Consider the following 15,422-nt stretch of genomic DNA (forward strand, 5'->3'; position numbering starts at 1 on the left):
GAGTCAACCAACCATTCTGTATTTATCCGCGTGTGTGTTTTGCACACAGAAGCCAATGAAGCTTTTAGCATTCCTGCAGCTGTGTGTGCTCCTACAACAAAGCTCACAGTCATCTTGTTGCGTTTAGGCTATTAATAACTGTGATCAAATTGGTTGTTGAGTTATTTCGTGAACTCTGCAAAAGCAGCACAGGAGTTTGCATGAGTGAAGAAGAAATTAGTGTCCGTTTGAAGAAATGGAAAAAGTTTTTTCCCCCATGAGAATTTGGTACCGAAAAATGTAAACATGTGCCATAACGAGGGTTGCACATCAGATTTTAAGATGGGAGTACCAGAGGTTGTTTGGTGCTTATTTTTTTCCCCCATGTCTTATTTTTTCCCATTCCCCGGCCTTCATAGGTGAACTTAAGCTTACAGTATGGAGACCCACAAGGGAAAGACTTTCACCAGGAACTTGTACCTTTAGGGGAGTGGATTGAGTCCAGAATGCATTTCTGGGTCAAAGCAGGAAAGTTAAGTTAGTCACATTAACTTACTGTTGCAAAGAGGTTGTGATTGGGAAGATTTGAACTTGATGCTGATTTGCAATAACTACAGAATATAGTTTGTAACATACGACGTAATTTGTATTTGGTATTTATTTTTTATTTCTTTAACGCTTGTATCGTGTGTTAAATAACTGCGACTCAAAGCTCACTCAGGGCCTCAAGATGTTTTGCAAGAACTCCGCATTGACCCCATTCTGTGCAGTGTGCACCCAGTGATCGGACTATGCATGAGGCAAGTCACGTCTAGCTTCAAGATTGGACACATTTCTGACATACCGTTGCACTTTGAATGTATGCTTTATTGGATGATGCCATATTAAAGTGACTTGTATTTTACGGGAGTACCTTGACTTAGGAGTTGAATTTATTGTGACAAAGCTAGTAACTTCTTTTACTCATATAGTCGTATTCCATTAGATAGCCTCCATTGAAATAAATTGAATTGGCCAGTTACTTTTGTGTGAGGTCTGCTCAAGAGTTGTCATACTGAAAGTCGGACTGGCCACTAAACCAGCCGTGTTTAGGCCAGGATCACCGCTGGAAATGATTTCAGCAAGACCAAAAAGTGTGTAAAGTGTCCTGAGTCATAATTCGCCCATATAATCCACCTGTTGCCATAAAAGGCAATTAGTGATGGTCGGCAATGGTCACGTATTGGCTAAGTAAACGTGTTTGTCAAATAATCATTATTTTACTATTCTAATGCTAAAGTGTGTTCCTAAGTTTAAAGGTTGTGTGGTACGTGATAGACTGTAAGACAAGATCTTGAAGGTGGACATTTTTTGCACTGGCAAAACAAGAGCAAATTGAATTGATCATTGACTGTGCTACTATAATGGAGGGCAAAAGTATATACAGTTATTTTCAGCTCACAGAGAAAGTACATGGATTAGGCAAACATGGCTGTGTTGGTCTCAGGTGGCGGGTGGAGACAACAGCATGTCAGTCTGAGAGGCGCACGGAGGAGGGAGGGAGCACCAGGAGGAGTGGAATCTTAAAAAGCGCCGAGCCGAGCGGATGAGTCGAGGCTGTTGTCACTCAGTCGAGCGCTCGGGTCACGACTCGGAACCGGCGCCGCTCTATGGCTCTTTTTTTCTTGAAGGCTGGCGAAGAGGAAGTTGAACGGGATGCATCTGTTTGTAGAATCCATTCAGGAGGCTGCGATGACGCTAGCTTATTTTGTGGAGAACGCGATGTTGACCCCGAGTGAGGTGCGGCGCATGTGAGTGAACTTCAGGCGCTTTACACTGGGAACTAACATCACTACATTATTTCTAACAGCAGCAAAAATACTCAAAAGACACTCGAAATATGTTCACTTCTGTTTCCATGCCTTCACGTTGAATTTGTTGTTAACACAATGTCACGTCTGTCTCGACCTGCAACTGAATAATTCATCATTGAACTAACTTCTGTCACTGCGTAACTTAGCTACTTTTAAGACGGAATAAATAAGGGATGAAAATAATGGTGCATATTTACAAGGAGGTGAGCTTACAGCCAATTAAACAATCAAGAGAAGTCACACAGGATGTTTTGTTTGACACACTGCACTGGGTTATTTGAATGAGTGATTGTGGATGAGCCTTAGCTATCCTGATCTAAGTCCTGTGCCCTTTTTGTGTTGAGTTTGCTGTTGAAATGAGCAGCCGGAATTTGTCCACCATACTGAGCAGCAAGCATCTGCTAAGCTTTTTTCAGCCTCATATTTATCCAGTGGAGCCCGATCCCCACCACACTTGGAAATTTCACACATCCAACAAACTCAAACGAAATCCATCACAGAGGGACAAAAGCTCTCCTTTGAAAAGGGTCAACCCACATGCTTTGTTTCTTTGGAACTTTTTTTTTTTTTTTTTTCTCCCCTATGGTGCTGAGGGCGGAGGGGACGAATGTATTGTGAGGCTCACAAAAGGAAATCCATTGTTTGTGTAAAATTTGGTGCTGGCCTGCTCTTCTGAATCTTTAGACAATATTCACTACTGTACAGAAACCTATTTGTGTCAAATGTTCTTATTTATACTTTATTTATTTTGTTTGTGCTGACATTAGACGTAATGGAACAATTATAAACACCGATCAGTGAGTTATGGAGGATAATATTTGTTTAGGAATGTTTAGTTCCTGTAGTAATAGCCTGCATTTTTTGTTTGATATTTCGTTGAAGATAGCGGCAGTACAGTAATTGCATATTGCCCTTTTTCGTAGCAATGGCGCAATATGCCTTCTCAAAGCCTACAAGCGAGAGCAGGGTTTTTCCTGTCTACAAAATTAAGAGGTGGCCACCTGCACCTTATTTGCTCACCACCTCCAGCTTAAGTGACTGATAATAAATGAATTATTTAACATAGTAATAGTCTTATTGGAACTATTGTACTTATTATTGAAACATGGAATTTATTATATGTTGCCTGTAAAAACTGAAATCTAGTCTGTTGAATTTACAGAATACATGCACGTCACGGTGCATGGTCAGGATTAGAGATGTTCAATACCACTTTTTTCCTGACCAATACGCACTCTACGACTTACTGCTACTGATATAAAATACCGATACCACTCAAATTTCCCACCTATAAATCCCAATATATTATTTTTCCTTAAAAAAAATGCATGAGGTTAATGGCAACTTTGTATTCATTTAATTTCTAATTTCCTGTCCCTAATCGTTAAACGGCCGCTAATGGTATCGGTCACCACCGTGAGTACCGATAGCTTCAAATAAGACTGGTATTGTACTGGTATCGGTCGTCACCCATCATAGTCTGCTGCCTCAATTTGAGCCAGGAAAAACCCTGATATAGTCATTGACTTTGAGTTTTGGGAGTAGGGGTGTATTAGGGCACTGAATATTATTTCTGGTCATTGGCTCAGGGCAGGCATGACTTTTACTTGATTTCTACCTTTTCGCCGGTGTTGCTCACTGGGATGGCGGCTAGTGAGGCTACGATTATATTCTGTTGACTGTTGCGTCAAATTACGTCAGATCAGATATTTCCTTTTCTAAGTAAAGCATCTAAACCGTCCTCTGGAGTTCAACATGGATTTATTTGAACCCGATCACGTCGTACAGTTACGAGCGCCACTCAAGCCTGTCGGTGGCTTTTCATTCAAAGCGGTTTTTACATTGAGGTTTCAACAGTGTTTAGGGAAAACTTTTCCTTCTCTTTGACCTGAATTACAGTATGTACCTGTTGTTCTACAGTTTCTAACTTTCCTAATGAAGTCATAGCTTGCGTGCAAAGAAGGCAGGCGCCATCCGCCTGCCAAGTCCAAGGATGAATGCGCTCACGTTGATTTTCAAAGAAATGGAATGACTGAAGTCAGCCTGGAGGAATCGCTTTGCAATTTTTGAATTCACTGATGTCATCTTTTTGACATCTCTTAAGCCAAACCTGAAAAACGCTTGTTTTTTATAGGCAGGCGTGAACAAGTTAATTGCACTTCGTTGGCTCTAATGAAACTTGGAACTGTAATGCCACTCGGGGTTGGACTGCATTGAGTCAAAGTTAAGAGAGAACACAGAAACAGGACTGCCGTAGTCTTCACTCAGCTGTAAACATCTATAAATTATGATCTTTTTTATTTATTTATTTTTTACGTGCCATTAACTGGACTGATTGGCCTTTTTTTTTTTTTTTATATTTTTTAATGCTTTTTCATCTTTTGAATCTGCTTGAATTTTCAGGTTTAAAAAAAAAAAGAAGCTTGAATTTGTAGACAGTTTTAATAACTTAGCCAGGCAAAAAAGTTCTACTTTACAGACGTGGCACATTTTTGAAACTTAAAAGTGTATTTGTTTTTATTCATCAGATTTTCAAAACCTTTAAAACTCAACACCCAAATTAGAAATGTCGTTATCCACGAGCAAAAACCAGCAAAAATCATTTTGGATTGTTTGACTGAATTCATTTCCTCGAGAAGCCCAGTAAGAATGTGTGTATATAAAAAGGTGAATTCAGTTTTCAAAATTGCTCATTCCTGTTTGAAATAGCAAAGACGACGTCCTGATGTCAACCGCCTCATTTGTGTTTTCCAGCCTGAGTGAGAGCTTCTTTATGGTGAAGGGTGCTGCGCTCTTCCTACAGCAAGGGAGCGCTCAGCAGGGCCAAAAAGTGCAACCTCACCACAAACACGCAGGTGAGAACCGCACTGCAATTTGAGTCGGTTTCCCCAAACAGAAAAACCTAACAAGCTGTTCACTTTTGTCTAATGAGGAAGTGGAATCTTAACTCCCTAACACTGTCGTTGCCGTTTTGTGGCTGAAGAGACGAGGTTTTTAAATATTTACAGTACGTTGCATAATTATTATCATGAATTCAGTTGCGCTATCAGTAGTGCTGTCAAACGATGAAAATTGATTCATCACACTTTAATTTTGATTAATCACGATTAATCAGCTAAATTACATGCGTATTCACGTAATATAAAATACAAAATACTGTAATATTTTGATATGCACGCATTTTATTATCTGAATGTCGTTTGCAAACATTGATTAAATGCATGTACGCAATTGCATGCATGCGTGTATTGCTCAAAACGGAACAGCATCATATTGATTGGGTGCAAATCAGCAATTATTAATTAATTAAATGTAAATGACTTTTGTTTTATCTCAAGTCCCGTCGGGGTGTTTTATTTTTTTTTGAAAGCGAAATTTACCAGCGAGCACACCAACTGGAGTCATCTTGGAACAACAGGCGTGGGAAATGTTGTGCATTGACCTCATCACTGACCTGCGCAGCCTTCGACGTAACCATCCGCGCTTACGTTCAAGCCTCAAGCACGGTCCAAAAGAAAATAGTGCGATTAATATGCGTTAATACGTGATGAATGCAACTATTTTTCTGTGATTAATTCATCTATGAACGCTTTATCTTAGACAGCCCTAGTTATCAGTTGATGATGGTTGCAGGTTTGTCCACCCTGCGTGCCAACTTGCACCCATTCAGCTTGTCGAAACCTTTCCTAGAAACAAAGTGGAATACCTCATTCTTGAATTGTTCTGCTTCTGTTTTGGATTGGGACTTGTTGACACTTATTGAACAGGCGCCATGCCAACTTGGCTGGCCCAGAGTTAATGTGAACTCGGGTCATAAATTCACTCACGCATAACTGTCTCATCTACTTGAGTTTATCCAAAACAGACATGGTCATAAAGTGTTATGTTTTTGTCATATTTCATCAGTGTACTCACGGTTTCAGTATAAATTCATGTTTTTCAGTAGAGAAGTGATAAATGAATAGCAAACTTTGACACACTCTATTTAGCTATCCATGAATTTTCTATACAGTATTTTGTTGAGCCAGCTATCATAATTCATATTTTCATCAGGATTTTTGTCAAGACCTGAGGCTAGAGATGACATTACGTTACAGCGTACGTGACCAAACCGTCGTGCGTTATAATTAACAGCTGTCGAGCTGACAGTTTGCTTGCTAACACATTGAAACAATGTTGGCCTCCCGTCAAGTGCAGTTGGTCCTGCTGCACTGACGGATTGTTTGCCAATGCAGAAGTTCCAATCCGGTGTCATAAGGAGGGAGGGAACAATGCGAATGACTTACTGCAGGGTTTTTCCTGGCTCAAACTGAGGCAGAGGTGATACCATCCGGACTATGTTTCTTCAGGAGTTGTTGCCTCAGGTCTTTTCGGTTGATATAGCGCCTCCATAATGGCGCAGGACTGCATCTGCAGTTAAATGTATTTCATTTCTGCCGAGCTCAATCAACTCCGCTGGAGCGCCGTGTTGAGCGATATCAGTCTTTTAGGCTGGAGCAAATTAGGTGGAGGAAAATTTTGTACATTGGGAAAAAAAAAACCTGTACTGTGCGTCTATTCTTCTTAAAGCGGGAAACCAATTCAGGAATGAAAACATCTGCTGGCAATATTAATAGAAGTATAGGAAATTGTATCACTGTCATTTTCATCTTTAACAGGGGACTTACCTCAACACCTCCAGGTGATGATAAACATTCTTCGCTCAGAGGACCGCATCAAACTGGTAAGAAACAACATTTAGTGCATCCACAACGTATTCACAGCACTTCACTTTTTACTCTTATTGTTTATGTTGCGGCATTTTCCAAAATTGAATAAATAATTGTTTTACACAAAATGTTACACACAGCACCCCATAATGACTAATGACAATTTATTAACAATAAAAGACTACGACATCACACGTGCATAATATGTATTGGCAGCTTTCGATCAATGTTTTGTGGATGCATGTTTGGTGGCAATCACAGCCTCGGATACTTTTGAAAAGAATTCCCCAAGCTTGGCAGTACCTCTTACAATACACTTTGATCAAATTGGATGCGGCGTGTTGGTGCATAACCATTTTCAGGTATCTTCTTTTGAATTTAAGACGAGGCAGCTTCACGTCATCAGTTTTGGAAGAACGTAACATAACAAAATGTGATCAAAGTGAAGCATGTTGAAATGTGTGCTAAAGATACTCGACTTGTTGTTTGTAATTATCCGTTGTGCGAGCAGGTTTGAACGGCAAGGTTTGGACCAAATGTTCCGTGCTGTGCGTTAGTTAGTAGGTAGCTTGGAAGCATGAAACAAACACGTACTGGTTCGACTGCCTATTACCTACATACAAACAATAAAAGGGAGAGATTGCATATAATTTGGTGTGGCAGAACTACAAATAGTCGCGGTAACATAAAGCTTTTTCAGCACGAGCATGAATCAAAGTGTAACATAACTTTGAAATGAATGTAAATTGTGTGTCCCTGAGTAGGCCGTGCGGCTGGAGAGCGCGTGGTTAGATCGTGTGCGATACATGGTAGTTGTGTACACCAGCGGACGGCAGGACACGGAAGAGAACATCCTACTGGGCATCGACTTTACCAACAAAGACTGGTGAGGAGACAGCTGTCGAATGTGCTACTATGAATAACACCCACGTGTGTGGCAGGAGGATCATTGCTACTTGGAGTGGCGCTTTCGTTTGCATTTCACGTATATGCTCATTTGATGGTCCGAAAGGAAATAATGCTTTCAAATTCCTGCCAGCAAAAGCTGTTCGATTGGCATGGTGCTGCCTCTGTGGAGTGACAGTAAAATCCATCTGGATGGAGATGGGTGAGCGAAGTGCCACAATAATATTTCCGTTCATATCGACGCCGCAGACGTCGGCGTTCTCACACTCCGGCATCGCTTTGATTTTCCCCTCAGGGGCTTTACTGTGAATACGGCAGGACGGACGCACGTCTTCAAACCTGTGTCGGTGCAGGCCATGTGGTGAGTAATCAATCCTCTGCGGCGACCTGCAGCACAACAAATGGCAAGCCAATCTGCATCAGAAATGCTTTTTGGCTGAGCGCCTGCAGCAGTGCGCCACCTGCTGGAAAACGGATGTCTTGATTTCAAACCAGGTCAGCTCTCCAGGTGCTCCACAAGGCTTGCGAGTTGTCCCGCAGATACAACTATTTCCCTGGCGGGATGGCGCTCACTTGGATGGGTTACTACGAAAGCTGCATCGCTTCAGAACAGAGTTGCATCAATGAATGGAACACCATGAAGGACTTGGAATCAACGCGTCCAGACTCGCCGACTATGTTTGTCGACAAGTCAGTCATCGCAAATGAGCGAAAAATCGGAACTTTGGTTTTTGCAAGCGTCAATAAAAATCTCTTGACAGGCCTTCAGAGAGAGAGAGGACAGAGTGCCTTATCAGAGCCAAACTCCGAAGCATCATGACATGCCAGGATCTTGAGAACGTCACGTGCAAACAGGTAAAAACAGGTTCCGTTGTTGTTGTTGTTGTTGTTTACTTGCATACTCGTGGCTATATTTATCATTTGACACTATTAGTGTTCACTTTCCTATTTGTTGCTGTAACAGTGCATTCCCATTTTTACAAATATGTTCTCGTTTTTTGTTTCAAAAAATGTTCTTAAAAACTTTCTTCAGCTCACTCACTGCAGTACACAAATTTCAAAATGAAAAGACATCTTGCCGTTGCGTTAATGTTTTTTAGATCCGTACTGAGTTGGAGCAGCACATGAGCTGCAACCTGAAAGAATTCAAAGAGTTCATCGACAATGAGATGCTGTTGATTTTGGGCCAGATGGACAAAGCCACACTCATCTTTGACCATGTCTACCTGGTAGGACAGCTTATACTGGATCGCCGAACACGCTGAAAGGATCATCATAATAATAATAATAATAATATACTTCACCTCACCGATATATTTATTCTTTCTTTGGAGGGCTCTGAATGGAATGCATCAAATTTGGAAGAACTGCAAGAGACGGGGTGATTGATTTCGTTTGATAACAACACACTCATGCAAAACATTGACATTGCGATGTGAGCAAGAAAGACCGACCTTGATCTCCTTTCCTCAGGGTGGGCTTTATCCTCAACGTTACCAGGGAGATAGACAACTTTTTTCCAGGCACATTCAGTTATCACAACATACGCGTGTACGACGAAGAGGCCACCGACCTGCTGGCTCACTGGAACGACACGTACAACTTCATCGTTAAAGCAAAGTGAGTCATCCGGCTATGGAATCGGCTCGTCCGACATGCATTGCTTGCTTCTGTGGGATTGGCTGATTAGCTATTAACGTCAATAAGGGAAGTCAACCCGAAACTTGTCTTGACAATAATACATTATGTTGTATGTGCTCCGACTGGTCCATAAACACGACATTCTGATTAATATTGTGTTGGTGGAATATGGATTAGGCAACAAAATGCACCCGTTTTTATCCAACTCAGGGGGCAGCCATTTTGCCACTTGCCGTTGACTAAAAATGACATCATCGTCACCTCAGCTTGTGAATGTCATATAAAAAAAAAAAAAAAAAAAAAAAAACTCAGAAAACAGCCATGATTGGTGGTTACATTTCCCTGAGCAACTGTCGTCGTTTTCAGTCGCCAGCAAGTTGCAAAATGGCTGCCCCCTTTTGGTCATTTGCTGTTGAATGGCTCAGGTAACAACCAATCACGGCTCACCTGTTTTCTGAGTTTGGTCATGTGACCAAAAGGTGAAGCGTTAGTGGTCGTTTTCTGTGGATATCTACAGCTTTTTTGTGAAATTTCACAATGAGCAAGGAGAGGAATGTTAAAATTGCAGATTTATGAATTGACCAATAAATTTCCCAGAGCGTCCACTTGGATGCCTTTTTGTTCCTCTTCCAGTGTCTGTATGTCTGGTGCAACCTGCTGAGGATACTTCTGTATAACCACTTCCCTCTCAAAAGGACCTCATGAAGCCTTCACTTGCTAAATAATACTGATAAATAGTGAACAGCATGATGAAAAACACCTGTTGTGACTATTGCCATGAAGCTGCTTGTTCGAGAGCAGCAAGTTGTGAAACTGAGAAAGTGAATAGTTGGACGTGGAGAAGATCAAAGGTTATATTGCATTTTTGGTTGCTCCTGAAACGTCACAAAAAGCCAAATATGCCAAGTAATTATTCATGTCAATTAAAAACAAAACAAAAGTCATCTCATGTCTTGCACCTATCCCCTCTCCAGGAAGAACTACTCCAAGTGTCTTGTTCACTGTAAAATGGGTGTCAGCCGATCCGCCTCCACCGTCATCGCGTACGCCATGAAAGAGTACGGCTGGTCGCTGGAGAAGGCGTACAACTTTGTCAAGGAAAAAAGGAGCATCACGCGGCCGAACCCGAGTTTCATGAGACAGCTGGCAGAGTATGAGGGCATCCTGGACGCAAGGTAAACGTGCACGTTCGTCTCTTGAGCGGACTTGACTGACTCCTCCGTTTGCATCCGCATTCAGCAAACAGCGTCACAACAAGCTGTGGCATCCCGACGCAGACTGCGAGATGACGACCGAGGGCCAGCAGGCGCAGTGCGGCGCTGAGGAAGAGGGAGACCACCTGACGCCGGAGCCGGCCATGTCTCCCCGCTGCCAAGACGCGCTGCCGGGCGGAGGCGCCGCATGCCCCTCGCCTTGCCGGAAAGTCGCCCTGGAGATCGACCCCGCCTACAACAACTATTATTTCCGGAGGCTGTCCGACTCGGCGCTCGACAGCGAGCCCTCGACGCCCGTGCGCGGGCCGCCGCTTCTCGGCATGGAGAAAGTCTTCATTGAAATTGAGGACGTGGAGCGAGACGCCCTGCTGGACGACGAGGCCTTTGATGGGCGGGAGGGCCTGGGGCCGCCCCCTTTCGGCTCGACGGCCGAGGGCGCCGCCGCCCGGACCTGCAACCGGGGGCCGGAGCCGTTGGAGGAGCTGCGACTGCGACTGGAGTTTAGCACGGTGGAGGAAGAGGATGACGAAGATGTGCAAAAGGAGGAGGCGGACATGGAGGTCCTGATGCAGCCGGATGACGGAGGGGGCGGGGATGGCGGCGGAGGGGCGGAGGAAACGCAGGACGTCGAGGTGGAAGGAGACGCCGACAGCAACGGCATGGACCTGGCAACCTTGAATGAAAATTCCAACAACAACAACAACCGCTTTACCTCTCACCAGAACTTCAATGTGAGTTTGTATTGTAGGCACCCAACAACGTATGACGTCATTCCTGAAAAGGCACTCAAAAATGTCAGCATTTCACCAATCATGTATTCCAAAAAATCCTGACTGATACTTTAACATTTTCACAGACATTTTCACGCTAAACAAACAAATGATCACATTAATCATGTATTAACGCAGATCAATTACACTCTTTTAGCCCAGATTATCCTTTAGCTTGACAGCGGATGTTAAAAGTAGCACAGATTGTGTTTGAGCAATAAACAGAATGCATGAAAGTGAAGCATTTCATGTGTACGACATTCAGTCTATTTATTTATTTATTGGGGTATTTATTTTTCCATTTTAAATTTTGCAAGTAAATTAACTGATTTGAAAAACAGGAGGATGAACATGTGCAGTGGATCAAAAAATGTTGAGGACGTCCTCAATATTAAATGTCGAAAGAGTTATAACACAACAGGTGCTCTTCAAACTTGGCGGGCAGAAAAAAGTGCATTTAATTCAGCAATTAATTGGAATTAGTCAGAATTCTAAGATGTGATTGATCAAAAATACTAATAATCAGCTGTACCTTTTACATTATTGCCTCATATATTCGTAATCCAGAAGTCTTTGCGGCAAAGTAGTTCTAATCAAGTGGGCGGAGTTTACTTTGATGAATCCTGCAGTGCTGGTTTAATTAACACGAGACCGACCTCCATCAAAGTTGATTTCCCCCCCCCCCCCCCCCCCCCCCCGTACCGCCTCCATCAAAGTCAGACACTTAAAAACACACTTTGGTTGTTGAAATTAACTCTTTCACTTTTAACACCAACATTTTAACACTCCAATTTTTGCTGTGAATTCATATAACCGTATTAGAGTCACAAAATACAAAATGGACAACTTGGCACTGAAAATGAACATATATATATATATATATATATATTGTCAGGATTTTTTTTATTACATTTTTGGTTAAATTATTACATGATTGGGTTTTTAAAGTGATACTTGACTCATTGAGACAGTAAAAAGATCATATTTTGTCTATTATTAATGTGATAACCTCATTATTTTTCATGAACAATTAATAGCTTTAAAAAAAATCATTGTTCATTTTGCTGTCAACTGAAGATGACATCACCTGTACTGAGACGACCAATCAAACAGGTGAGCCATGATTGGCCGTTACCGATGTCCTAAGCACAGGTGATGTCATCTTAAGTCGACAGCAAGTGGAAAAATGTGTTTGAAAGGTATTCATGGACTGTGCGTGGGAAAAAAAAAAAAAAAAAAAAGTTTTCAAATGAATTCTGGAGAAAATATTCACTTTTTACTGCTCAATGAGTCAAGTATGCCTTGAATACATTTCTGATTGAATGACGTGCACATTTGATGGCATTTTCATGAAATGATTGCATTCTATTTGCAATACGTTGTGCATCCATTTGTCACTTTTTGTTTCTTTTTAGGGAAAAGCTTCCACTCTTGCAGCTGATGTGTCTTTCTTTTCGTGGAGGGATTTGACTTCCGAGCGGAAGGACATTTCTCCGAGCTCTCTTTCAGATTCTTGCCTTAAGCTCAGTCGTCCCGACATCCCAAGTGCTCCATTCCCGCTCTCTTCGAAAGACCTCCAGCGTTCAGCCGCGTCTCCGTCCGACGGCGCTTCCTTTGCCCCCGCGGCGCTCCCCGGCGTACCGCGGCAGCCGGCCGACTCCCGTCGCGTCGGCGGCGGGGTGCGGGACTGCGGCGACATGTCGCGCGGAAGCGCGCGGCGCGACAACCGGCCGGCGGTCGGCCCTTGCCAGCTTCTGCCGGAGCCGCTGGCGACGGACTTGCGCGAGGAGACGCCCGCCCTCGCCTGCCACCTGACCCGGCGGCGGGAGACCTCGGTGGAGCCGCAGAGGTCGGGGGTGGTGCGGCGCCACGCGGAGAGACTGGAGAGACTTTCCGGTTTGGCCCGAGAGAGCCCGCGTTCGCCGAAGCCTCTGCACGCGTGTCACGTGCCCGAGGAGGAGGAGCGGCAAGAGTTGCCGTCCGCACCGTGCCAAGGAGGGGCGGAGCCCCTGGTCGTCCCCCTCGCCAACGAAGCCTCGCTGGGGGCGGCGGTGCTCTCGCCCGCCTGCTCGCCGCACGGCGCCGCGCTGACGCGCAGCTCCAGCAGCGACAGCCTGCGCAGCGTGAGAGGAAAGCCCGGCCTGGTGCGCCAGCGGGCGCAGGAGATCGAGACGCGGGTGCGCCTGGCCGGCCTCACCGTCTCGTCCCGGCTCAAACGCTCCAACTCGCTGGCCAAGTTGGACGGCCTGGACCTGTCGTCGGAGGACCTGCGCTCCGCCTGCTCTTCGGACGCCGGAACGCTGCTGCTTCTCTCGCTGTCCCCGGAGCCGGCTCGCGGCGCCGAGCGGGAGTCGCCCGCCGCCCTCGCTCAATCCCGAGCCTGCAAGGAGCAAGCTCCGGCGGGTGGTGGGGGTCACGCCGCATCCGCCTCGTTTCTCACCACGTAGCGCTGTCGAGGCTTGTACAGATTGTGGAAACAAACAAAAACCAAAAGAATCTACACAGAGCATTCACTTATTTGCCACATTGTTTGTCATATTGCTGTATCTGACGAGAGAAGCCATCAGTTGACCTCAGACTTGGTTGGGATAAACAAGTGCCTTATGTTTGAGACCAGAGAGGCACCCGGTTTTAGGCAGAAGGATTACAGGATTTATAACAACCTTCAATTCACAGCCCCAGGACGTATGTACTGACAAAAATGGATCCAGCTGCATTTTTCATCAATTTGATCGTATTGTTTGTTTGTTTTCCTTTTTGTTCCTGTCATAAAGCGTTGTTGTGAAAGTGTTCAGAATTGTTTACGACACTGTTTTTGTTTTAGATGCCATCGGCCTCCATGTTGAATTCGTGGAGAGCCGTTTCTTGCTCAAGTTGAGAGAAAGTGATGAAATTGATGAGCATGAGCATGAATGAGTGATTGGTTGAACTGAAAAATGGGGCGAGAGAGACAGTGTGGCTTTTCACGGTCTTCATTTGTGAGCTGGGGAGAGGGAAGTCTGGGTTTCCCTCCTAAAGCCGCGACCCGACCTCGGAAAAGCGGAAGAAGACGGATGGATGGCATTTCTGAGTGTGTTGTTCCTTTGCACTGCTTTTGAAAGCGTCTGTATGATGGCACACAACAAGCTGTCCTCCAAAAGAACGTCAAGGTCATGTTAAACCGCCTGATTGGGAAAGCAGTCACGCTCCGTGCTTGAAATCTGTCAAAATACAAATCAAGGATTTCATATCAGAAATGGTTTTTCTTTGGCCATAGTTGTATGAACATTTTTGACAAGCTATGAAAATGAAAAAGAAGATTGCCAACATTAGTCATTTTGAAATGTGAAAAAAACCAAAGCTCTATGGCTGTCTCATCAAATTAAAGCTGTACAATAGAATCATCAAGTATTTAAATGCTGTCACATCATTTTGCACATTTGGGAGAAATGGAAAAAAAAACTTGAGGGATTTGTTGGGCTTATTGCTGTCTGGCTTTTATGCTCATATCCATATTTTTAAAACTACGATCACAATAGGTTACATCATTTTTGTAACCATGTTTTTTTTTATATATATATATATATTCAGTATGCAGTAACTTTTGTACTGTACATTGCTGTAGTTTGAATGCATATTGCACTTTTTATGTTAAATAATGTACTGTATGTGTCGAATATGAAAATAAACTTTTTTTTTCTTTTTTTTTTCAATGTGTCAATTACATGTGTGTGTTATGATTAGGAATGTTAATGGACAATTCCGAACATCCGGGAATTCCCAATATTTCTGCAACGCATCGCTTCCTTTATGGGGTGAAAACAAACGTCTTAGTCAAATTACATTTGAAATCAAAACAATCAAATCGCAACTTTTCAATGAGCAGCATTTTCATCGCTATTTTGACTGGGGACGGAAACTCGCAGCTGGAAACGGCCATGTTGATGATCCCCCCAAAAATACGCCTAAACATCAACACATAAACGTACATCAGCCTTCAGCGGTGTCGAAGTGCGAGCGACCAAGAAAGATTCTTTATTTGACACGATTCAGCACACGCGTGCTTGAAGCTTTTGCTCAACGGGAAAATCGCCATCAACTTGAATTCATATCTGGCCAGTGGCTTGACTTTGACGGACATTCCAGGTTAGATAACGTTTGGCTTTCATGACATCAATGAATGACTTCAGTTACACGCTCTTGTTGCTCTGCTGCCCTCAACGACTTTCTACCGAATAATAATAGGGATGTAACCATAAGCACCATATCGTGATATTGTCGCCGTCATGTTCACGATATTTAAATGCAACAACACATCTGTTCAAAAAGTCAGGTTGATTTCCATTGTGCAGCACCCGTTTTTTTGGGGGT

General features: G+C 43.5%; 1 protein-coding gene across 4 annotated transcripts in view; it reads left to right on the forward strand.

Moving 5' to 3' along the window:
* Positions 1-14,760, forward strand: part of ssh1a (slingshot protein phosphatase 1a) — a 17,081-nt gene extending 2,321 nt beyond the window's left edge. The window contains exons 1-14 of one of the 4 annotated variants that reach the window (XM_077521485.1): positions 29-1,769; positions 4,587-4,687; positions 6,491-6,555; positions 7,306-7,427; positions 7,581-7,649; positions 7,743-7,808; positions 7,943-8,137; positions 8,209-8,302; positions 8,548-8,676; positions 8,782-8,828; positions 8,921-9,067; positions 10,063-10,263; positions 10,328-11,033; positions 12,488-14,760. In XM_077521485.1, the coding sequence (XP_077377611.1) occupies positions 1,675-1,769; positions 4,587-4,687; positions 6,491-6,555; positions 7,306-7,427; positions 7,581-7,649; positions 7,743-7,808; positions 7,943-8,137; positions 8,209-8,302; positions 8,548-8,676; positions 8,782-8,828; positions 8,921-9,067; positions 10,063-10,263; positions 10,328-11,033; positions 12,488-13,519 (3,069 nt within the window). In that variant the 5' untranslated portion in view covers positions 29-1,674 and the 3' untranslated portion in view covers positions 13,520-14,760. Of the gene's footprint in view, positions 1-28; positions 1,770-4,586; positions 4,688-6,490; positions 6,556-7,302; positions 7,428-7,580; positions 7,650-7,742; positions 7,809-7,942; positions 8,138-8,208; positions 8,303-8,547; positions 8,677-8,781; positions 8,829-8,920; positions 9,068-10,062; positions 10,264-10,327; positions 11,034-12,487 lie in introns of those variants that run through there. The other 3 variants (XM_077521488.1, XM_077521484.1, XM_077521487.1) reach the window with 3 other exon arrangements.
* The last annotated feature ends 662 nt before the right edge of the window (positions 14,761-15,422 follow it).

This window comes from Festucalex cinctus, chromosome 5, assembly GCF_051991245.1.
Source record: "Festucalex cinctus isolate MCC-2025b chromosome 5, RoL_Fcin_1.0, whole genome shotgun sequence".
In the NCBI taxonomy this organism is placed as follows: domain Eukaryota; kingdom Metazoa; phylum Chordata; class Actinopteri; order Syngnathiformes; family Syngnathidae; genus Festucalex; species Festucalex cinctus.